This window comes from Buceros rhinoceros, unplaced genomic scaffold (assembly GCF_000710305.1).
Source record: "Buceros rhinoceros silvestris isolate BGI_N320 unplaced genomic scaffold, ASM71030v1 scaffold1648, whole genome shotgun sequence".
NCBI classification, from domain to species: Eukaryota; Metazoa; Chordata; class Aves; order Bucerotiformes; family Bucerotidae; genus Buceros; species Buceros rhinoceros.
In genome coordinates, this window is record NW_010426144.1 from 20,524 (window position 1) to 45,728 (window position 25,205).

Genomic DNA, 25,205 nt, shown 5'->3' on the forward strand with positions numbered 1-25,205 from the left:
CAGCCTGTGCAAAGCAATTTGCAAAACAGCTACACTGCCATTCAACTATCCACAATTAATTAAATTCAGATAGATATGCAGCTCAAAATATTTTATTAAACCTTATGCCAAGGACATTCCTGAAAGTCCACAGGGCTTTACTTAAGTGGAGTTTTGAACCTCAGGATTTTGGCATGTTAATCTGAAATGCAGGCCAGGAAGAGAAGTTTCACATAATGTATGAATCAGTAATTATTCTATTTCTTATTTTGTTTTGTGAATAATTTTTAAAGCAAAGCTTCGAAATGTATCGAGCAGCTATTTCTCGACAGCACTATGAATTGGGTCAAGACGTGTCAATATCTGCCATCTGGGATCAAACCCAGGACATTCATGAAGGTTTTTCTTTTTCCTCCACCTCCCCTTTTTTCTTTTCAGTTCCTTTCTCCCCAAACCCACAAACTAATACCTCCTTTGTAAGGAAGGAGAGCGCAGGTTCAGACATAAGGAACCTGCATTCACAACCGCGTGTTCTCAATTACTGTATGTAATTGAGCACGCTCTGTAAGATATTTCCATCGGTGCTGCACAGACACAGTTAGTGCAACTACCATCACTATCATAACCCGATTGTGTCCAAATTGTACAATTCCTATAGACAATCTTTCTGGAAGGATTTTTATATAGACAGTAATAAATTCCTGGATTCTTTGAAGAGTGTCTGTACTGTCATCTCTTCCTGCAAAGCCCATGAGACTGGGATTCTCATTTCTACAATGAAAGAGAAATTATACCTAAAGTTATCACTGGCACAGACCTTTGGGGTTTGAATTCCACCATGCTAAGCGAAAAAGCCCAGCGTAACACAAATGTACAGTGAAAAGACAACCCAGAACTGGGTTCTTATCTTTTCTAATGCGCTTTGCAGCTTATAGTAAATTTATCGATATATTAAGTTGGGATAATGTAAAGGATAAAGGAAAAAGCAGATCAAATGTAGGTAAGTATGAGGGCAAGAGGCATGCACCGTATTGAAAAACGACGACTTTGAGATCATAACCTTTATTTCTGACTGGCAGAAAAAATTTAAAAACAAAACAATCCTGTTATTTCTGGTCTAGTAATTATGACACTCAGTTTACGCCAGATTAGTAATGTTGTGAAAGTATAGGGACATGAGTGAAGTAATCTGTATCAAGATTTTTCTTTACAAACAGATCATTCCAAATCAGCAAGTAACTACATAAAGTAACATACTTACTGTTGCAGGCATTCATCTGACAAGACCTTACAAGCAGGGAAGGAGACAGACCACTACACATTGATCCGTTTAACGTGACATATTGGCCCTTTGCTGTTAGGTTTTGGCAGGCAACTTTCCTTCTCTGGATTCCAACACCGCAGCTTACTGAGCACTGCAAAAGGAAGGATGCACTCAATCTAAACTCTGTCCCACGCCACACATGCTAATTTTAAATGAGTTTGTTGGGTTTTTCTTTCAGAGAGAGTGCACATGCTCTACTTCATATGAATCTTAGAGTTATTCAGACATTAAACTCCCTCCACTTTTCCAGACAATAGGAATATAAGACAGATAATTTGTTGCAGCAAGCAACTCAGGAACAATTAAAATAACCTGACAGTATTTTTTTATGTCCAATCATGAGCAGAACGGAGTAATGAGATCTAGTATCTAAGAGAAACAATCCAGCACGTTCTAAGCAGTCTGTGTCAAGTATGTCAACCCTCTCTCCTAGTTTGTATGGCATGAACCTTTAGTTGCAGCATCTAAATCCACTTTTATAACTCTTTTTGAACAGAGAGTGGTACCAAGTTTTCATCAAATGGGAAAAAGGAGGACATATTCCAGAATAATGCAAAAATTTGCTCTTTGGAAAGCCACACTGTAAAATAATTGATAGCTAAACACGTCTGGTAGAGTGCATACAATGCATTATAGCCTGTCCTTCAGCAACTGAAACACAGCTCAGGAAGGGGGCTGTGATCAGCCTGGCTGTAGGCAGGGACGCAGAGCAGCAGCTTAGCCCAGGCACACGCTTTGTGAAACCTCCAGCTACCCTGCAAATTTATTGCTCCAAACATCTTATTCACCCAAGCAGAAACCTTTAGAGCTCATGTTGCAACTGCAGGGTTTGGTTCACCACTGCTGAGGGCTGCCCACCTCTGACCATTCTCCGAAGACTAGCTGAGGAGGACAATCAACTTTTGCACATGGTTTACTAGTTGGCAATTTAGGTTCCCGGCAGGTGTCATCAGAGTGTTTCAGGAAGCTTCCATCTGTCAACAGCTGCTTGCAGTACACTTTGCGGGTCTGAATCCCTCCTCCACAAGTATGTGAACACTAAGGAGAGAAAGAGAACATAGCACGTACACCTGCATAGACATCTGTGCTCACCCATCACATTGTTGTTTTATGCAAACACTGTAAGCCCCTCCCCCGATACTAGTCTCTCTTGAAAAATGACATCTACTTTCAGTTAAACAGCAAGCAGCATGTGGAAAATGCTTCTGTTAAAAACTTTCATTAATGTATTAAAGATTATGAGAACTTCAGTTAAAAAGTCACACCACCTGAATACTGTTAAGGAGTAGAAACCTTAAAGAAAAAACATGCATCTTACACATAGGTCTCCCTATGTCTCTCATCAGCTAATACACCCGGTGAGAGTTTAGGAAACTTTGTCCTTGAGACAAAAAAATATAATGAAGCAATGTCTCCAAAAGCAGGTTATTGCGTTTGCAGAGCACAGAGAGAGGGGTGATGTCTGGAGAAACTGGTATCCAGCCTCCTGAGATCTTAAAAAGGACTTTCCACCACCCCCTGTGATTACCCATTGACACAGTAGTCAAGAGCAGTATTTTTGACCCTGGATTAGTTCAGTCTAATGAAATCATTTGAAACACTTACATACCAAAGTTTAGGGGCCACCTTCCACATTATTCCAGCTAAGGAATTTCCAGTGTATCACCAGAGGAACACATTTAAACTATTTCTGTAACCCAGCCATACCTGTTGCCATTCCTCGACATGCCAAACGGGAGGACAATCAATCTGGTTACAGGCTTGTAAAGAATGAGGCTTTTTGTCTTTGCACTCTTCAGCGGCAACAGCCGACCCTCCCGGCTGCTGGCAGTACACATCTCTCGACTGTATCCCAACCCCGCACGTGGCGGAGCAGCGTCTCCAGGGACCGCTTTGCCACCTGTTCCAACAACACAGCCAAAGGCTCAACATTTTAGCAACTCGCCTCAGCTTGGGGAAGGAGCAATCGCACCCACACAGAACCTAGCAAGAAGTAACTGAAGGGACAGGTATTGATAGATGGCTAAAACATCCCTCTGCTTCGGCCATGACACAAACTTATAACTAGATTTCTAAACTCACCGGTAACAAGGAAATGCAGGTGTTATTAAAGTAAGAAAGAGTCATTTCCAGACAAATTCAACCCCAGCATTTACGTTCAGAATCTGCTCGTGAAAAAGCATTGCCTGTTGGCAACCTGCTGACGTTTACATTTGTAAATGTAAATACGTATACAGGCCTTTCTTACACGCACAAAGCTTCCCTTAAAAGGGTACGTTTTCTATAAAACATCCTGTTCCTGTTAACTTCTTCCCTACGGTTTGTCAGAGGGGATTTCTGCAAACAAGTGGAGACAATAAGCAAAGGCTCAGGGATGTCAGAGACCAGAAGTGGGGAAATAAGGCAGCGCATGTCAAAATGTCACAGGTGGCCCTTTCAGGTGACCATATTAGCCACGTTTTCTTGGATTTGGACTGGGTTTGTTCTTTTCCCAGAATCTCCAAAGAAACAGAAGAAGCAATAAAAACTATGCGGAGCTACTAAAGAAGCATGAAATTAAAGTAACTTTAAAACATAATTTCACTTTTTTCCTTCAGTAAAGATAGAAAGTAAACGTTCTCTAGGGGGCTTTTTGGTGCAGATGCCTTAAAATTTTCCTTGTACCATTAGAAGAGTTAAGGCTGTTTTTCTAACTCCAGCAAATATCTACACAGAAGAGATTTATTTCAGAAAACGTTCCCCATTTTATTAGTGAGATGTGAAGAGTGGAAAAGGAGTGAACAAGACAAAAAAAAAAAGAAAACAAACCCCAACCCCAAAATCTTGTTAAAGACAGAAGCAGTGAAATTTCATCCCAAAGCAAGACCACAGGCCCGCAGCCTGAACCCTTTCAGAGAAAGCCAGTGTTTATTTAAGTCATATTAACCATTTCGTTGCCACAATACGGTTTCAGTATTACCTCGGAGGGCAAAGCTTCCTGTTGCAAGTACGAGTCATTGGGGGTGGTCTCTTGGAATTGTCACACAGCGTTTCATTGACGGCTTGTTTGGTCTCTACATGCAGACACATTGCAATGGCTTCTTGTGTTCCTGCGTTAAAAAGGAAAACACTCAGGAGACGCTGAAGACGGAGATTTCTGTAAAGCTTACTCTTGAATAATACCTGACAAAAAAGCTCTAAACACCGAATTAGATAGCAGGCTTGGAAGTAACATCTCAAGGCAGAAAGAACACGGACATGGTTTATATATTTAACGTTCAAAAGATGTTTGTGAATGATACCTAGAACTTTACTTCTGTAATATTTAAAAGGCTTGACTTGACATTCTTCCTCTCTGAAAACCAACAGAAAATAGGCTTTTCTGTCTGTCCACCATCAACTGCTACATCTGCCTGGGTCTGTAATGGTCCCAGCTATTGGTTTCATTGCCAAAATCAGTGATTCCTTCTCACCCGGACTTTAAGGAGCTGAAGATCTGCAAGAAATGAACTAAAAAAAATGCAGAAAATTTGCAGAACTACAGTGAGGAGAATGGCTGACTAAACATAGAACCTTTCTCACAGGGGCAGAGGCACAACAGTTTTGCTGAAGGCAGCAAATCTGACCCAGCTTAGAGTTTTCCTCACTCGTGACCATTCTTGGCACCTTCTGATCTGCAGCTCTTGCTACCTGGATCTTATTACTGAAGCCTGAAAGATTACTAATACTCAAATTTCTATGAGTCAAAATGAAACATAATATAAGTTTGCTTTAGAACAAGTCAGCTTAGTGAATACACATTTTGTGAGCTACTTTTATTCTAAACCCATGCAATTATCTAATTTTATATATATTTTTTCGTATTAAAGCATTGCTCAATTTCAAAGCTCACTCGCATGCATGTGAAAGACAACACGGTTTGTGATGTATCTGGGGGATCCTGTGTATCCAGGACGTCCTATATAAGCAATGCTACTGATCATAACCCTGTAGAACAAAAAAGGACTGAAAGAATGAAATACTTATTGCTTCGAGGTAAAAAAAGGCTTTTAAACAGTCAAAGTTTAAAAATATTTAAATTTTCCATTTCTTTCCTATCTTTCACATAACTCCCGTGATTTTGTATGGATACAAACTTGTTTTCAGTAGCAGGATATATTTCTTTCGACAAAATTCTAAGGTTTCAAAGGGGGTTGCATTTTTACCTGGAAACCTTCACTAAGCACTTCATGGTAACATCTATGACGTTACTTCCAAACCTCACAACTACTGTTACGCAAAGGCTGCTGCAATTATTCCTGCTCCCGCGTTAACTGTGCACAGTGACTGTTTTCTTGGCACTGTTGATCATTGGCCATTCTGATTTCAGTGGGCTCGATGAAATCCGCACTGAAAGTTTTGTTTTCATGCCAGTGGTCCATATTTCTCTCCTTTGCAGCACATTGACGAGCACTGTCTTTCTTTTCATAAACCAAAGCTGTTCCTTCCACCTACAAACAATTCTGATGTCGTCCAGCACATCAGCCAGCCCGGGCCACAGTCCCTCTTTGTGACACTTGAACCAGTTCAACTATTTCAGACACAGGAGTAGACCAGCAGTGATTTTCTCAGTAACTTAGGCTCCAATTTCTTTTGGGCCCTCTGCTACACCTCTAGATCCCCTCAGGAACTCGTTTTTAGTTCGAAAAGACCTTGTTATATAAATGTTTTGACTACATCTACAAAGTGATGAATTTTTATGGCATAGAAGACCTGACGTTAAATATGATCGACAACCTATTCAGGTCTCATATCAAAGTATTGACAATTACATTAACATAGAACACACATACTGAGTAGAAAGTATTTTACTGGCATGGCTCAGAATAAGGCTTTAATAATAGATACCATGACTTTAATGAAGACGTGAAAATGTCCAAAGATGAGAAACCAATAAATGGACATTTGTTTCCCACAACTCTACTATTTTATTGCAGACTGACAACCAGGGGAATTTAACATTTTCTGTCCAATTAATCCCCATGTGTTTAACAGGAGCAGATTCCCTGTCCCCTTCTACAGACATCTGACTCTCTAGAGGAGAGAAACAAAGATTTAGAAATTGTGCTCTGGCCGAAACAGAACGATATTACCAGGCAAGCAATCAAACACATGTCAAGCATCCATGTAATCTCTGGTTTAGGTTCAAAATCTACACTGTGCCACCAACCTTCATTTTCTCTGACCTCACTGTGTTTCCTGTGGGAAAACCACACTCAGAGGTGATGCTGCTCTGGAACACGATGCGATAAGTAACATCTTTTCAATATCTCACACGAAGGAGGGGAATGAAGTAAGACACCTTTCAGTCCACCTAAATTGGCAGTAAGCCCACGGGAACTTTTTATCTCCACGTTATAAAAGCTAAAGCGGCCAGCCAAGTGAACGAAAGGCATGTCATACCAGGTGATGGGTTTGGGCTGCCACTCGTCACCTGGAGTTCACTGAACACTTCTGCCTCGCGGCATGACCTACTGAGCTTTAGCCACGTTAGCAGAAGGAAATGTCGCTAGGGGGTGTATCTTTCACTTGACTGAACCACAGGGCACAAACTGCAGTAGTGATTCTTCCCTTACTCAGTGAAAAATGGCCCCCTGTTTTGATGCTGTAAGTACAAAACAGACACTAAGGAGTTGTTAAAAACATACCACACGCTTCCTTCCTGTTCCTTACTTCTTGCTTTGAGGGCTCTGGTCAGTAAATAACTGCATTTCATTGATGCAGCATTTGCTTGAACTGTCAAAATATCTTGACAATCAGATTTCTCACCCCAAACTATAATATTCGATTGGTTGGGAACTGTATTTGCTGTCAAATTTCTTACTCAATGTTGATTGGAAAACGGAAAAATCTATTGTTTAAAGAAGCAAAGTTTTATATGTATGACTTTCTAGGCTTATAATATAAACACAGTAGATAATTTAACTAAAACATTATGTATGCAGCAGGGAGCATAAGTATTTTTACAGTAATCTGATGCACTATTGTAGTAATTATCCTACTATTCAGTGAAACAGAATATTTTCTATTTTAACCCAGCATTCAAACCACATACATTTACATTCTTTTACAAACTTTTCTGCTCAGTGAATACTCTTGCATGAAGCTGTGTTAAAAGATCAGAAAGCTAGAAAAAAGCCCAGGATTTTTGTTTCTGCCTTTTTTAGAGTACAAAAAAAAACAACCTGGGGTGGAAAATTGCTGTGCAAATGGTAAGAAGGTGAATCTATTCTCTATACCTGGAAGAGGAAGGACATTTATTTCTATCAGATGATTTCAGCTTAAAAATACATACTATCAGCTGAAAATAACTCAGAAGAGATGCCAAGTCCTACATATGCTTGAGCCTCTCTGTAAGTCTATTGAAACCGGCAAGGTTATTTATTCCCCTCCTGTAAAAGAGTAAACATGTAGTGTCTGCGGTTAATTAAACTAGTGATAGTAGTAACCAGTTACCAAATTGCCTCCAACACTATTGCAAATGCTCTCAACTTTATACGAAAGTCTCAGAACGGTCATTGTTTTTCCTTAAGAGCCCTCAGAATTGGCGAGGATCCATTAATTTTCTAAGAATCTCAGGTTTCTTATAAATCAAATGGTAAACTTCTAGCCAGTATGGTGCAGACAAAAGCCTGAGAACACAACCTGACTGCGCCCTAAAGGTTCCAAAGCCACAGACCATAGAGGAAACAACAGGAAGTGCATATGTACTTATTGTTTAATCTCATTATTTTTAAGCCAACGTGATGACTTTAGGGAACCTGAATCATAATTTTTGGAGCATGTGGAATATAAATAATAATAATGACATTGAACTACCACAGTCTCTTGCCTCTTGTAATTAAAGGTATTTTTAAACAGGGACCCAGAAAACATTCAATTTTTTTTTTAATGGAAAACATCTCTAAAATATTGTAGAGTAGGTAAGTTACTGATGGCACTAAAGAAATACTACAGATTATATAAGAAAAACATTTATTCTCCTAGGTGTACTCTTTATTCTGATAACAACTATTACACATCACTAACAATATTATGAAAATTAAACTTATGTTGGGGATCTTTTATCAGGGCCAAAGTTCTTCAGACCGAAAAAAAAAAAAACCAAAACAAAACAAAAAAACCCAACCAACCCCAAAAAACCCCCCACAACACTCTGGGAAAACAAGGGCAAACCCCGAGATCCCTGAGCGCACAGTTGGCTTATTTTCAGCTTGGAATTTCCTCAGGCACTGAAGACAAAATAGATCTTTAGTGTTCAGGATGGTTACAGAGTTTCCTATGGATGTCAAAGGTGACATTGGCCTCATAACAAACTGGCCTGGACAACTCTTATTCGCATTCATGGAAAGACTGATGACAGAGGTATTCATTACACGAACAGGTATAACACAACGTAGCAGTCCTCAAAAGCAGCAAGCTTTACGGCCCTCAATATGCTGCATGACAAGCCACACAGATTTGGTGCAGAAAGCCCACAAAATGGCCAAAGACTTGTGTTATTAATACTCTAGAACCCGCTGAACATGGTGAACTGGAAAGTAGAGATGATGTTTGATAATGCCTTGCAGATCGCTCTATCATTTTAATTCCAATACCTCAAAAAAACACCGTGTTTCCATCTGCATTTTTACATCTGCGTTGGAGAGGGACCAGCGGAGGATTTGAATTAAAAGTCTAGTCTGTATAGGGATTTAAAAAACCGAAAAGTGCAAGTGACAAGCTCTGAATCAAAGATTCAGTCCTTGTTCAAACAGTGGCTATAAAGCTTCCACCCTCCTTAGATCCTGCAGACTTTTTCCTCATTCAGAGAGAGTCAAGCACTAAGAAATGGGGGTAGGGAGTTCTGAGGATACAGAAATCCACAGGAATTTATTTTAATAGCCACTGCTACATACAGACATACTAGAAAAGAGTACCTAATATAATTTACATTACGCTGGGATATTCCAAACTCAGACATTTATTTCTTGTAACGAAAGAGTTCATCTAATTGAAATGAGATTTGAACATAAAACTTAGCAGAAATGGATCAGCTCCTTTGAACTGCACAATGGAAAAAATAGTAGACAGTGAGATCATTAGTTCGGGCATTGCAGTAAGTTGGAAACAGAAGAGATGTCTGGTTCCCTTAAAGCTACTTATCGGCAGGTAATTTTTGGTCTGTTTGAAAGCCTTTGCCAAGACAGCAAGAAGACCAGAACTGACAGAAGGGAAGAAACCACTGCTACCTAACTAGCGTAACAGCACAGGGACTTCTGAAACCGGTCATTGACAAAATATCCTGACAACTTCCCCCTCTTCCCAGGAGCACCACATAAGAAAAACACCTAGACTTAGTACCAGTGACACCAAAGAAGTCTCAAGAACACAAACCGTTTTTCTTTCAAACTTCTTCAAATGGATCGTTTCTACTGTGTATGAAACAAACGGTCAGGTTACTACAAACACCTGTAGTGTGTTCTGGGTCAGGCAGTCTCACGAGTTCATGAGCGGGCCAGAAGTCAACAACAGAACTCACACTCAGCTCTCTTGGGGACAAAATTAAACTGAACACGGCACTCTGCTCACCAGCCGTTTGGAAGCTCCTTTGTACACCAGACTACTGTCTCCAACACAGGCTCCTTGAACTACCATCAGCTTGCGCTCTAAGTTGAAGTTTTTATGTGAGCATTTTTGCATGGACAAACTCACATGTGAAGATGTAGACAATGCAAATATGCAAGTGTACAAGAGTAGGCAAAGACTAGAGATGATTTCATCCTAGATTTCCGCTGATGTCCTCAAAATTAAACAACTTTGGAGTTTTAGAATACCTCTGACAAAGATATTGGCTACAAAGCAGTAGTAAAGTGGATTTAAGATGGCAGTTAACTAATTGTACATTAGAAAAATCAGATGAGATATGAAAAAGAGAACTACAAATTTACTAGTAATGAAAGCCTTGCTTCTGCTTTAGAGTACAATTTCCTCATTTCTAGAAACAATTCCCTCATTAAAACTAAGAAACAGAGACACTCGGTCACAGTAGCCATCACTACCCGTGACACATCTATAGAGATACACCCGGACCATTGTCTCTTCTACCTCACCAGTCACAATGCCCACTGGAGGTACTGGAGGGAACCAGATGCATCAGCTTTCATGATCAATGTGCCGCTATTCATGTGGATCTACTCTGTGAGTAAACAGGAGTAGTAAGTGATAAAGGAGGAACTTCTTGGTCACTTACCATCCTGCTGACAGCATTCTAGGAAATCACTCCCAGCTTCGGTCTTCAAGGTTTCGACTGGTCAACGGTACAAGAGAGGCTGCTCTCTGTGAGCTCTAGACCAGCTTTCTGCTTCCAATTGTTCCTGTTCTCCCTTTTTCTACATTTTTTATTTCTTCTATGGGTACAACTGTCTTCACTTCCCACTGATGTCATCAGTCCTGTCATATATAGGTGTGTTCACAATTCCACTGCCTCCACTTAACACTTCATAACTCACGTTCAGTCCCAAAGCACCGCATGCAGTAGCAACACCAGCAGCCTTGTCTAGTAACATGTACTTAGGACGACAGGGAGATTCAATTACATCCAAAAAGGAATGTGCCTAACTACTTGCGGACAGATGTATGGCACAGAGATCCTACAGAGCAATACACTGTTCTGAGACCTAAACAAACTCCCGTTTGATCTTCATGCCGATCAAACCGAAAGCAAGACTCCCTCATTACAACTTTCTGTCCCTACTGTACTGCAGAAAATAGCAGCATTTTAGAAGATGGTGAAGAATTAACATGGAAATTTTAACTGCAAAACTATACGCTTTCAGTTCCTAGGAAAAGAAAGGTCATCTAAACATATCCACCACTGATGCATTACCCAAGCGCCTGGCAGCCGAGACTCCCACGGCACCCAGACTAAAGCAACCTGCTGTATCAACAACTTCTTCCACCTTACTTACTTAAATAAAGTTGGTGTTTGAACACGGGATATAAAGGAAACAAAGTAATTTGAAATACTCTATAGATAACCTAGAAATAAGTTAAGACTTGTAGCTGCCTGTTTTCCTACAGATCAATATCGGTATTTTAGGGCAACACTAACAGAAAACCCAACAATATCAAACAATGCCAAATTCTTACAACTGAGGATAAACAAACAAAGGTACCTCCAAGACACGTGGCTGAACAAGGAGTAAACCCAATGTATTCCCAGTCATAAATCACACTGCCATCTTCAGCACGTGAAAATTCTGGTGTGAAGGGGACAGTATCACTGTCACAGGATGCCTGGTGACAGACTCTTTCTGTTGGTGGTTTCACTTCTTCACATTCCTCCTCAGGCAGTTCAACCTCAGTTTGAGTAAATGCAAGAAGAATTCGGCATTTCACCTCTCGCACCTGTATGCCATTACCACACGTGGCACTGCACGGAGACCAGGGTTCAGGAATAAACCTGCAAATAACCACAGCGCAGTAGAAACACTGTCATTTTATTCCACGTGTCTATGCGTGCACAGTTAAACCACAGCTAAAACACGGGCACGTATGTTTATACCCAAAGCAGATAATATGTCATACTATTTGATGCTGAAACAGAATGCATAATCAAGTGTCTTAAGCCTTTCACATGCCTCCCATCCCAGACCATTTCTCAAAATTCACAAAAGATGTAAGAAAAGAGGAGAAAGAATCACGAGGATCAGGGAAAGCTGTACCCTTTGATCGGGGAAAAAGGATATCATCTGAGTCTTTTCCTCAAACTCCTTCAGCGGAAAAGACGGAGAAACTCTATGAAGACATATCTGTAACATATAAACCAGCTCCCCAGAGATGCAGACTTCAGCAAAAGCACATTTGCAGTCTGCTCAAGCCTGAGAAAGGCCATCACCTTATGTCATACGAATAATGAGCAGCCAGACAGAGAAAAAGCGCTCTTCAAATCTACCTGTCGCTAATGTTCACCACCACAAGCTGCTGTTCAGATTTAATCTTGTAAGAATCCTCTCATCTTCAATAAAGAGGTCTAACCAGCTCGGTCTACAATCCATCATTTTTATTAGAAAGTATTTATGCTCCTGATGAACTACAGTAAAATCTTATTTTATAGATCATGAATTTACTGAATAAAAGGAGGTTGTAGTCTATAAATATGCTCTGACTTTGAGGATCCCATTAATATCTGATAGTAAATTTCAAAGTAGCACTAGAGCCAAGGGGCTGAATTTCATTAATAAAGTAATTCTGAGTGGCTCCGGGGTACAATTTGTAAGAAATCAAATGCAGAGCTACACAGGACATTTTTTCAAAAGGTTGCAGTTGCACTTTATTATATGTCCAAATGCAGCTGATGATCAAAACACAAATGGGAGGATATATTTGACCAATGCAAAAAACATTTTGGAATGAAAAATCCAAATTAAGAGTAGAAGTTTTCCTCCTTATCTTTAAGAATCAGCCTTCTCTTTACTGTAGGAAAGCTGTCCTTACAAAAATAAGAACAGTTGTGTAACACAAAAATCAGTATTTACGCTCTGCATATACAGTAAGCATAGAAAAATGTCAACACAGCGGGGTTGGTTCTGCGGACAGTTTATCATCTTAGGCCAGTGAATTCTTGCCAGTACATACAGAGGAAGAATCAAACACAAGAAAGGAGAGCAGATGAGTGGGTAACGCAGAAGGACACTCGTAACTCAGCCTTTGGGGAGTCACCAGAGCTGCGCTTGGGATAGACCCCAAGACAGCTTGTCTTCTGCGAAAAACACTGTTCCCATTTCCAGAAGTTACAAGCTAATTGGTTATTCTGTAAGGAATTGTTTTTGAAATACGTTTACAACTCTGCTATGAAGACAAAGAGGTCAAAGCCCGTCAATTCAAAGCTTCCTTGAACAGAGCCTCAAAAAATTAGATAGAACTCACTGGTCCTTGACAGACTTCAGTAAAGGGCAGGGTATCCCCAGCTCCTCTTAAAACCAGGGAAAACTGCAAGTGCTTCACCAGTCTGACTACCTTTGAAGCAGATAATGATTGATTTTTACTGAAGATATTATCAAAATGGTGAATGGCTGTGTCATACAGTGGTGAAGTCTGAGTAAACGTGCTACTGGTGCAACTTAACAGCCCTCCCAGTCCAACGGCACAGCTGGTAGGGGTCAATGTCCAGATGCTTTTGCTAACAAATTCTGACAGAACATCTGCGGGAAAAGCTGCAAAGGAAGACTTTCTCTTCCCCCAGCAGATAAAATCAGCTTAAGCCGCAAAGCATCAGATCTCACAGTCTTTTCAGCCAGCCATGCAGACTACCTGGAGTGGCCATGGCAAAATCACCTTCCTCTAACAAAGTACGTAAGCATGTGCCTAACTAAGTATATTCGCTGTCCTTTGAAGCTGATGGGACTAGAATGTGTTCAGAGTTAAACTTGTGCTCAAGTGCTTTATTGGATCAAGGCCATTGTGTATAGACTTTCTTCTTCTCTGTTAAAAAGAGGTGTAAGACCATTTGCAGTTACGTACCTAATTGAAAAAATAAAATTAATGGACATTTACAGTTGAAAAGAGTTGGTTGGTGTCCTGACCACACCTCACAGTCTACAGTCTGAAAGCAAATAACATTTTTTGGTAAAAGCACGACAGCAGCATACCAGAAATTAGTGTTAGCTTTGTGTAGTGTTAGTTGAGTGCATTAAAACATTCCAAAAATAATGTATGATGCATTCTTTTGAAATCTTGTATAAATGAAAGGAAATTTTGAAGCACAACAATCCTTTCATTCAGCAACCAATTGATTTATACAGAAACTCATAAAATTCTAAGCATTTTTTCTGTGACTGATAGCAAGCCTATATTATAATTGAGGTTTTCCTGTTGAATACTAGTGTCTGGTATTTTTCACTGAAGTGCAAGATAAGAAAAACAACACCCCAAATACTTGTTAATTTACTTTGCTATTTGCTAAGTAGTCACATGATTATTTAACTATTAGAATCCTAAATTACAGAATTTTTCAAAGCATGACCATGTTAAAGTCACACTTTAAGTACTTTCCACAGAAGCCGATGGAGGCTGCTAGTAGAAAATTAGAGCAAGGAACTGACTTAGAGAAAGAAACTGACTGTGCAGTGAGAGAGCTCTAGAGGCTGGCATTGTATCTGAATTGAGTTCAGGCACACAATTTTTTCCTTTTTTATTTAACATATGCACAAACAGAGCCTGTGACAGATCATTAAAGCAAACTCCATCAAGCCCAGAAGCAATATGTGTTTTACTCAGTGGCGTTCACAGCACACGGGGCAGTGCTTTGGGCGCAGTACCTCCCTGGAAGCATACCTGGAAAGACCTAAACTAACCGATGATAAAACTGGGACAGAACAGCCCAACCAAATCAAATCTGAACTGAAAACCTAACTCAGTGCAGCTTTCTGAAAACTTGGAAAACATGGTTTCTCTCAACACTATTTTTTATTTTCCTCATGCCTGCAGTTCTTGCTTTCAGTTAAGACTGGAAATGCCTAAATCCTGGGGGGGGGGAGAAAAAAGTCTGCTCTTGTGATATTTCCAGTCCAACCCTACTGCTTCGAGGGGCTCAGGTAAAAGTCTGCAGAAGCATCTAAAATGCTGTCTGCTCACTGGGGCAGAACTTCCATGATGCACCCTACCCCTCCACGATGCTGGCACCTCACACCTCCCTGAAGTGCTCACCCTTGGCAGAGTCGCACTGCAAGGTTTTGTCAACCTAAAATGTAATGTGTTGGACAAAAATCAGCAGCTCATTCTCAAAGAAGCAGCTGTGAAAAATGTGTAATTCTCTATCACCAAAGGCACGATGGAGACAATTCTTAAAAGTTACTCAAACACAATGAGCAGGAACTTGAGAGACGCTGCATTTTCCTGTTCATCAGCAAGTGCAGTTTCACAAACCTAGTGATTATGTTTTAGCTCAGGTTGCTCAAAAAAATGAGCTTTTGAAAGCATTTTAGTTTTGTCCTAAGCCATGACAGCAGCTGAGGTGACTATTTGTTTAACTTACAATTAATAAAAATGATGCAAAAACCCTGCTGGAGCTTCCCTGTGAATCCCACTGCAACTAAGGAGGCTCAAGGGAAAAATATTTAAAATAATGATTGGTATCCACTGTCATCACCTTCCACAACTAAAAACTAAAAAGGTCAGACCTACATTTTTCTTGGCCTCACTTTAAGGGTAGTCATTTTTTATTTTGCTAATAACAAAAAAAAAAAAAAAGAAGCCTTTGAACATTCCCCCCTCTACATAAATTTAGGACACCAGCCGTGGCAGACCACAGCAGCAGAAGCATTTATCTTCCACAAGCTACTTTTGGCATATCCATCAATCCATCATCTGTGGGTTCTAAAACACAGCTGCATTTATTCTCTTACTCATTATCAACTAAAATATCGCACAAAAGCACAGAAAGACAGTTGTAATAAAAGGATGGACTAGAAGTCGAGACTTCATACTGTGGTTTAACTTTGGATGGCAAGAGGATAACTCACATTAAAAGTGATGGCATTTTACCACGGAAATCATAAGCCTCCTGCTAGGCAGAGGTGGGCTACGAGTTATCACCGTGCCCTGTGTAAACTACAGAAAACAGAAGTTAGGCAGAACCTAACCAGAGGGAAATCTTGTTATAATTTAATCCAGGAGAAGTAACAACCTGTTGTTACAGTTTCTTTTTAAATTCTAAATCCCACCCCAAAAATCTCACTCCTGCTGGAAATGACAGGACCAGTTAGGGCATGAGATTTAAAGCATTTACGCAGAGACTCCTCTGGTTGCAAACCATTGTCCCTATGACCTATGGGCAAGCTGCAAAAATGAAGTCGGGGATCATTATTTCTCATTTCTCCTTACCTGCCAGCTTTCTTGGGAGAATAAAGAGCAGGTGGCAGCAGAAGACAGGTGAAAGAAACTACTGGGGAATCTGGCTGCAGTGTTAGAGCTGAGTCCCCGGACTGCCCAGAGCACCCAGCCCAGGAGAGCAGAGCACCTCAGCAACCCCTCAGTAAAGAGAAGGGGAGCTGAGGAGAGTCATCAGCAAGGAGTGCCTGGAGGAAACTTAGACTAGGTGAAGATGCTTCTGGAAAATGTGAAGGAAAAAGTCTCAGGACAGGATGAGGATCATGAAAGACAAAGAAAATCTAGGTCTCCAGAGGAAAGTAAAGAAGAAAAAAGATGCAGGAAACCACAAAACTGCACAGCTGTGACAGGACCTGCACTGAGAACTCAAACACATGGCTGCATTCACACTGTGAGGCTGCAGCAGAATGCATCGGTCATGTCTAGGAAGGCGTGAATAACTGCTTTCTTTGTGAGGACTAGATACAAGGAAACCCATTACAAAGTTTCCGCTCAGCTCTATTATACTCTAAATATACTCTGAACAAGCCAGTCCCTCCCTGCTCGTTCTCTCAGACTGCTGCTGAAGGATCCTGAACACCTTGAGACTACATTAGCTCACGGTTGCCACAGCGTGATTTTGTAATGCTAGAGATTATTTTCTTTACAGCTTCACGCTGTTTAGAGGTGGCCTCCTACACCTTCATTGTGATAAGCTGACATTCAACAAGCACATTTGATTGCGTCACCCCTTCAACAACCGCACTTTATTTTTACCTCCTCGCTACTACCCTGCCTGAATTCAGTGCCACCAATTTGGAGAGTGAAATAACCGCTCACGGTAGGTTGACACTTGACTTGAGGGGCTAGAGCAGTGAAAAGTTTAAAGCACAACCACCATAACTATGCAAACACCTGTTTGGCAAGAGGTTTCTTCTGTGAGTCAGTGCAGGTGTAAAGATTTTATTACTCACGATCGCACCTGTTAGTGCCTGTGTGCCAAAAATCAGGCATAGCTAGATGGAGGAAGAAAAATAAGAAGTTATAGGGCACAATCCACTCTTAGAGCAATATAAATCCAAAGAAACTTCACTAAGCTCATCTAAATTATTTTAAACTAACATTATTACAAAGGAGTGCAGAATCCAGCAACGCACAACAAAATGGTGTTCAAAATCTCTCATAAAAACCATATAGACAGTTACCACTTTCTAGAAAGTCTTACATATAATACACTATATACACTATATATAGTAATATACACTATATATTGAATATATTAGATACACATACGCATGAAATGTACACAGGGGATATAAGCGGTTGTGTGGATGCCCTAACACATCAGGGACAGGAACAAGGGTAGCTGGATTTAAGTTACGCTTTTATCCCCAGGACCTAAATGTTGCCAGGCTTACCCCCACCAGCTTTTAAGGGGACTCACAAAATCCAGATGTTATTTCACACCTGTGTAAAATATCACAACTTATCCCTACAGATTCATCTAAGCTCAGAGATCAGCAGGTTTTTCTCACTTTCTTTATGCATTGGTTTCACCCCCCAAAGAAATCCTGGCAGCCCTACAAAGCACCTCTTAATTTTTAATACAACCACTACATTCTTGAGGTAACAGCAATGCCTGGGATAGAACTGAATTTCTTTAACTTACATCTGCTGAAATGTTTCCACGTGCATTAATCGGTTCTGAATTAGTCTAAATTAAGACCCCTTTGCATTGCTTCAATGATATAGGGACCCTATAGCAGAGTAGCTCTGTGTCTTCCAGAACAGGGGCTCCAGAAGCAAAGCTATTGCGATGTAAAACAGGAACAGCTCACAACCCAACTCCTCTCCCAAGGAGGGGCACAACTGTCAAAGCAAACTGCACAGCAACAGTCATTGGAGATGGTCTGCAAAACACGCAGGAAATGTTTCGTCACTGCAGAAGACAATGCACTTACGTTGGCTCTTCTGAGACTGTTCTGGTCTCCTCCATTTCATGTGCCTGTTTAAACCACGGCAATTTGGCTTCCACAGGACTTTTTTCTGGTGGAGAGAAAAAAAAAATCAAACCAAAACCCGTCAGTAATTTCTCCAAATTCAAATCAATATGTAGATGTTAGCATTATTCACCTTAGCACTTCACGCTTACATCGCCTATTGATCCCACGCTTTTGAATAAAGATACAGTGGATGCTGAAACATCTTTACCTGCCTATACATCTTACACGCCTGTGACGCTTCTTCCTGGAGTACTGCACAGCAGTTGAGGAACTGCCTCCAAACGTCAGTAAAACGCCAGAAGGTGGTTCTTAAAATTTCAGTGCTAGTTTCTACCTCATGATTTAACCCTAAATATTTTCTGCTTGAAGAATTCTCTAGAGACTGAAAACATCCTGAAGAGAAACACAGGATTGTCTACAGCTAGCTTTCACTTCTTCTGTGTAAATCTTTACGGTGAGTTGCAAAGGTCTGAAATCCAGACTTGTACACAAAAACTGAGAGAATGGGCCCAGAGGGACAGAAATGAGCAAGGGACAAGGTACACTAGTTTTCCCCCCTCATGTTCGTTCTTTTCACCTTCCCATCTACGATTTTATGCCTACCAATTCTTTTAGAGAATATTTGTCAATCTACATCATTGTTACAGACCTTTTAAATACCAGACAGAAGAAGGAGACACGAAGAAGAGAAAAGCAGACATGAAGAAGAGAGAAGGAAACCAGTTTGGTAATAACTTAATGAACTGGTGAGGCCCGCTGAGAATGCTGACACATCTAACGAGACACAAATGAACGATATCCCAGGTGATAGATGTAGAATATCATTCCTATTTCAAGCATTATCGAACCTCCTCCGCATGTTGAACTCATTAATTCTGGTTCTCCCCAATTTCCCCACATCGTATAGATTTAGTTAGCATGTTCACCTCGTGACAGTCTGGCCATATTATCAGCAAAAAATATCAGCAGGGCACTTTTCCTAGCACCAATAATTAAAATGCTTATTTCTGCCAAGACTGAAATAAGTCGTAGTAAATTCCAGCTTCTGGCATTTCTGAAAAAGGCTACTAGGGGCTTTTAATTCTCTTAACAAAAATGTAAAACAATAACAGACCCAGACAAAATCCCAGTTACCTTTTGGCTTGTAACACGGTATTGGCACGATGCACTCTTCTTTTATGTGTAGTTTAAGTTGTGGATTACAGCCCCCGACGTGCTGCCCACGGTGGTCAATACACAGCACCACTCGGTACCGCAAGCCTCGGCCACAGGTCACTGTGCACTGCAGGAGACAATGCAACCATCTCACACCGTTTCTTTATTATTAAACTTACAAATACTGTTAAAAAGCAAGTTACAAGTACTGATGATGTGTTCACTAAAGTTTTTCCACAGCCAGCCAGGTATCAGAGACCTATGAATTTGCCCCTGGCTTTGCTAGGTGAATAAAGAAAAGGTTGATGCTGGAAAAAATGTCTAAGTTTTGGGAATGCAAGTGATTTCTCGGGGTTCTGTAAAGCTTATCTGATTGGCAAGTCCGAACCAGAGACGGCTACGTACTGCGAGTGTTCTCCCACAGTGGCCACGTTCAGTTAAAGCTGGGTCAGACGTGCTGCAAGGACAGTTTCTTCACTATATGTCAGTGATGTCATTTGGATGAACTAAGGAATTACCGAAGCGTTGAGCTATCTGACTGTATCAGATAACTACAGCCAAGATCAGTTGGCTTTACGTTCTTGTTACTATAATTAAAGGTAAGAACGCTGGAAAATCACCCTTGCAGACATGTCAGCCCCTCAACAGACATGCCTTTAGCTAATATATGCAGTGAAATATTACATTTATGAAGAGCTGAGAGACAAATGACCTGATTGCAAGGGGCCTGACCCCTGCTCTAATCGCTCCTCTGTGTAAAGCAGTAATTCAACCGGCATAAATAATTCTATACGCGTTTTTCTCCACACAGACAAGTTAACATTTTCATTATCAGGCCAAACTACTTAGTGCAAACTTCTAGTAAATTGCAAACTATGCTCGAAGGGCTATGTATTTGTAACACCCCTGTGCTCACAAATAGGTGGTAAAAAGAGACTAGAGGATTTCTTTAGGAAAACAAGTATAATGGTCCAAATTACTTTTCAACCTACTTGAGACCATTCCATTGCCACCCATTTAGGACAGTCAAACAAGTTGCAGGTTTGAATGACTTTGGGTTTAGGGGCATACATGCATTTCCACTCTTCCACTTGCAGTATCTCTCCATGAATGGTCTCCTCTACACAGACAAAACTTCTCCTCTGAATACCACCTCCACAGGAAACTGAGCATGCCGTCCAAGGGTTATGTTCCCACCTGGAAATAGAACTCGCATATTAAAAATAAGGCTATTTTTTATTCCACTAACCTCTATTAAAAATGCAAAATAATGAATCCAAGCTTAGTGTCATTAAAATCCTCTGATAGTTTGGTTGCTGGATTCTCACCACACACTGAATATAATTACATTGAATTACAGAGCTACCTTGCATTATTCCAGGTTTAAACTCATGTGCAAAACAAGAAGAAAAACAGATGTATAAATTTCAGTACAGTTCCCAAAATAACTGAAAAATCTTATTTTCATACATGAGTTAAAGACCTGAAACATACTGAATTCAATTACTGGAACGGTTTTATTTGCAAATAGCCTAAACATCTAAATAGAATATTTTTCACACTTGACTTACATGGTCACCTGTGGTCTTCTTACCATTGTCAGAGTCTGAGAAGCACCAAGTGTAACTGAGATTATATAAAGTCCAAAGTCAAAGACAGATCTGGCTGTGCTGATTGAGGGTGTTATCACCCACAGTTGCTCATCACTGCTTACATTCCACAGACTACCTTTAAAAACAATCTATTCATGAAAAAAATTTTATGAGAACTCTAATACTTGCTTTGAGCAAACATTGCCATTCCATTTCAAACTGTCTCCATCTATAAGGACTGTGAACAAATTAAATTGTGACAGGTACCATTTGGCTGGTCATTACTGCAGTTCTGCAAGTTTTCCACCCTCATTAAAATGCCGTTGAATGGCTTCGTATTCACGATTTCCAGCTTGCTTCAAGCAAAAGGCAGCTGCTCATCCATTTCAGCTGCTTCAGCTAACGGGGCTGATTTCTCCTGAAGCAGAGTGATGCACTGATTAAGGAAAACTCAACCAGCCCTGCCGACCAGCAGTGCTGTGAGCCTCCAACAGAAGGAGGATAAACTACCTGCTGAGAGGTAGTTTATTATAAATATTCAAAATGAATATTTATACATTATCTTAGACCTAAGTACAGTAAAGATGGAAATTGCTGCACCATCTGAAGTGAGAATTATTGGAATTTTTTAGGTCACAAGCTCTGTATCCTGAACTTAGGCCTTAGCACGAACGTATATTTAAGCCATGACTTCTCAACAAAAACTAACCTCAATAATGTCCTGCTCTTGTCTTGTTTAGAGTAACAAGCTTCTACCATTGCATTTCTCTATGGGTTCCACTGACCCACACACAGTTTTTTCTCACCCTTCACCTCTTACCTCTTAATTTCTTTCCACCACCCACCCAAATCAAAGCTAAGCCCTGGGAAATGATTGAGTCCTGCAGCAGCTCTTACTGTTCATCAATGTCTTAATGTTCATAAACGTTTTTTTAAAACTTATTCCTATTACAACTGCAGGGACTGAGAAAGGATTGTGAAAAAAAATTACATCCTTTATGAACAACGGACTCTGCAAGTACTACAATATCCACCAAAATCAATCCATCAAGAGTAATTTAGCTATCGTAAAGGAAGTCATAATCTCAGATTAGAGGAGGCAAAGGCCTATAAAACAACGGTAAGCTTAAGAACTATCCACTTTCTACATTACAGCAGATAAATCAAGGACACTTTCTATTTTAAGCAATTCATTAAACTGCCTACAAAAACATATTAATCATGCTTAAGCTCAACAGAAGAATGAGCACGAAACATGCAGCAAGCCATGGCACATTAACCGTAGAATATATATGCAAAACCATTCAAAATAAAGCCGTATGCCCAGATACTGATATCATATCACAAGTACAAAATACATTTGAAGAGCAACAGTTAGACTTTTCTTTGAAATAGGTGATTAATTGTTCAATGAATTAGCAGCTCATGGATTTATGTTTTTAAGGCTCACCGTGCTACATGTAACACTAGCCTCACAAGTGTTTATAGCATGAAGTTTTATAGTTGTTTTTCTTTATCTCATCAGTTTCGAACACACTCCAGATCCCATACTCCCATAAGCATTTTTGAGATGGAGTGAGGTCCATGGCTACTGGGGAAAAGGGGGGTCCTGGGCAAGCAGTCAAGGAGACACTTTCCAGAACCCACAGCTGTCAAGGGATCCTCAACAGTCCAACAAGTCTGAAATAAATGGAGGCATTCCAAAAGCTTTAAAAGAAAATTTTCATCCTGGGAAATTTTTCTATTTATTTCAAAAGAATTCTCCATCTGTAAAAATATTTCAGTGGGGCATTTACAACCCTAGCCACAGGAGAACTCTTTCAAGATCTTGTGGTGCACACCATGACTTTCCCACAACTTCCTTGTGTGAATGGGAAAGTAGTGGTAAACGCCACAGAGCTGCAAAACAGCCCTCCACATGGCCCGCGTGTTATGTAGGAGGTGTGATGTATGACTGCTGCTCAAAGTGAAGGAGTCTGTACAGCTTTGCTCAGTACTTTGGTTTTCTGTCTGCTTTGCAAGAACAGTCTTGGGTTAGCACGGAAGAAACAGATCAGGGAAGAAAAGGCAAAAAGAAAAGGTGGGAGAAGCCCTAGGAGAACTGGCATGGACTAATGCACTGCGGTTACCTGACAGGCAACAGCACATCCTGCTACGCTGAAGCGAGACTTGCATCCGCCCTGGACTAGATGCACCTCAGGATGCAGATACATAGACCGGCTGTTTCAGCTGCTGTCTTCTTTCAGAAATTCCAGCACAAAAAGGTGATTTTACATTTTCGTTGTGTTTCTGTATGTACCCTCCCAGCAGAACGCGGCCTGTTTCCTCTCTTCTCTCCTTCCTGCTGGCACCAACTCTGAGCCCCGCTTGGCCACCTGCTAATCTTACAGTTCTTAGACCTGAGCATCACCCAGGAAGCCCATGATAGCTTCTGACAGGACACACTGAGGTGTTGAAACAAGGTGGGTCTTTGTAGTTCTCAGTGTTTGAAATAAAAGAACCTGCCCACAGCTTTATCGCAGATGACCTATCTCATCACAGTGTCACACACACGTGCTGAGCACAGTAAAGCTCAGAAACAGGGATTAAATTTCTCCTCCAACGGTTCTCCAAGCCCTAGGCAGTTCAGAGATGAAATATTCATGTAAATAAATTGTACTGAGTTTCAGAGGAGATCTAAAGTACAAACAAATTGGCAGAAGAAATGGAAGGGGAAAGACACAGAATGTAATTAAGGAACTTTACAGGATAAAGCTGTAAATGAAAAAAAAAAATCTATGTATGAAAGCCAAAGTACATCACAGGACAGCAGATCCACAACAAGAGTAAATTGCTACAGAAATAAACTATGACATTTATATCAGCTGTAATCAGTAGCTCCACTGAGCCGTGCAAGTCTATGATTTCATACTTATTACTTCATATCTTTGCTTCTTTAGAAAAATACACATTATTCATTTCATGACATAATAAAGCAGACGTTCAACTCAGATAAATATGCGTATAACTCAATCAACTATAATTCTTTACATTAACAGTAAATCTGGCTCAAGGCTTTTTAGTCCTAACACTCTTTACAAAACATTTAAGCTTTCCAGAGAAGCTTTACATGCTTATGATTGATTCAGATAAAAAAAAGGCAACAAACTGCTCTGATTACTTAATTTTAGGCAGTAGATATTCAGACAACTCAGTATCTTTAAAGTGAAAATTCAGTCTTGATGTCAGTAAATAGAGAAGAGCAGAAACGTAAGAACTATCTGGGGAAAAAGAATTTCTAGAGTCCTCTAACATAGGGAGACCTATTCTGTAAAAGAATATATTCATTCAGTACATCTTCAAAATAAAAACCTTTGAAGAGAAGAGTTCATACATGCATTTTAAAGGAGATATTCTCAGCACTACAGCAGGAGAAGGCTCAGAGGGACAACCCTTTATTCTAAAGTCTTCCACACCGATATTTTCAAGACAACTTTGTTAACCTCTTACTGTTAAACTAATCATCCAGAGCGCACTGAAATAAATCACAAGCTTCAAAAATGTGTACAAGATTGTTATAAACCTGCTCTCTAGTTCAGCAAAAAAATCAGAAGATGTTCCATGGTCTTAAGACCTCAGATAGTATATTTGCAGCGAAAATTGTGCTAATGGTGACACAAAGGCTATCCTGATTATACATACCGAGGAAGTGGCTGGAAGTGATCATAGGGCATGATTTCTTTAAATCCATCACTGTCAACAAAATAAATACTGCATCAATATTTCTCCTACCCAAGACTGTACATCAAGTACATACTTTTACATGATCATGCTTAAAGTAAGCAATTTCCAACATGAAATGAGGGAATCTGACACTCATTGCACATTACCCTCGTGGCAAACAATGACTCGCATCATCTTACCTCTTCTGCACAAGGATCTGTATTCACCATAGAGTTTCTCCACCTCAGACCATCAAAACAATATTCAATGAGCAAGCCTTCAGCAGAGATATTTATTATCAGTGATCCTTTAGGTCTGTGCTACTTTATTAACAAGAGAATAGTCACATACTTACATCTGTAACAAAGACCACTGAGGAACGTGAGTGGCAGTGAAATAAATGCTTCACATGATTAATCCTAGATAGGTCCTGAATGGACCTTCTAGAGCTGTTTATTTGGACTGCGCAGTGCAGAGCAGGCATATAGCCTTACTTCCAGTACTGAGAAATACCCCATTGTATCCAGCACGACTTCCATTTTCGGTCTGTATAAGCTAAATTTGCAAGGAAAAAGGTAATTA

At 40.2% G+C, this 25,205-nt stretch overlaps 1 protein-coding gene across 1 annotated transcript in view; it reads right to left on the reverse strand.

Moving 5' to 3' along the window:
• ADAMTSL3 (ADAMTS-like 3) overlaps positions 1-25,205 on the reverse strand; it is a gene marked incomplete at its 3' end in the record, with an annotated part of 167,066 nt that overhangs the window by 18,940 nt on the left and 122,921 nt on the right. The window contains exons 11-19 of the mRNA XM_010141355.1: positions 24,603-24,653; positions 20,322-20,526; positions 19,309-19,456; positions 18,133-18,217; positions 11,479-11,765; positions 4,263-4,392; positions 3,011-3,203; positions 2,162-2,341; positions 1,241-1,394 (exon numbers count right to left, since the gene is read on the reverse strand). Of these exons, the coding sequence (XP_010139657.1) occupies positions 1,241-1,394; positions 2,162-2,341; positions 3,011-3,203; positions 4,263-4,392; positions 11,479-11,765; positions 18,133-18,217; positions 19,309-19,456; positions 20,322-20,526; positions 24,603-24,653 (1,433 nt within the window). The remainder of the gene's footprint in view (positions 1-1,240; positions 1,395-2,161; positions 2,342-3,010; positions 3,204-4,262; positions 4,393-11,478; positions 11,766-18,132; positions 18,218-19,308; positions 19,457-20,321; positions 20,527-24,602; positions 24,654-25,205) is intronic.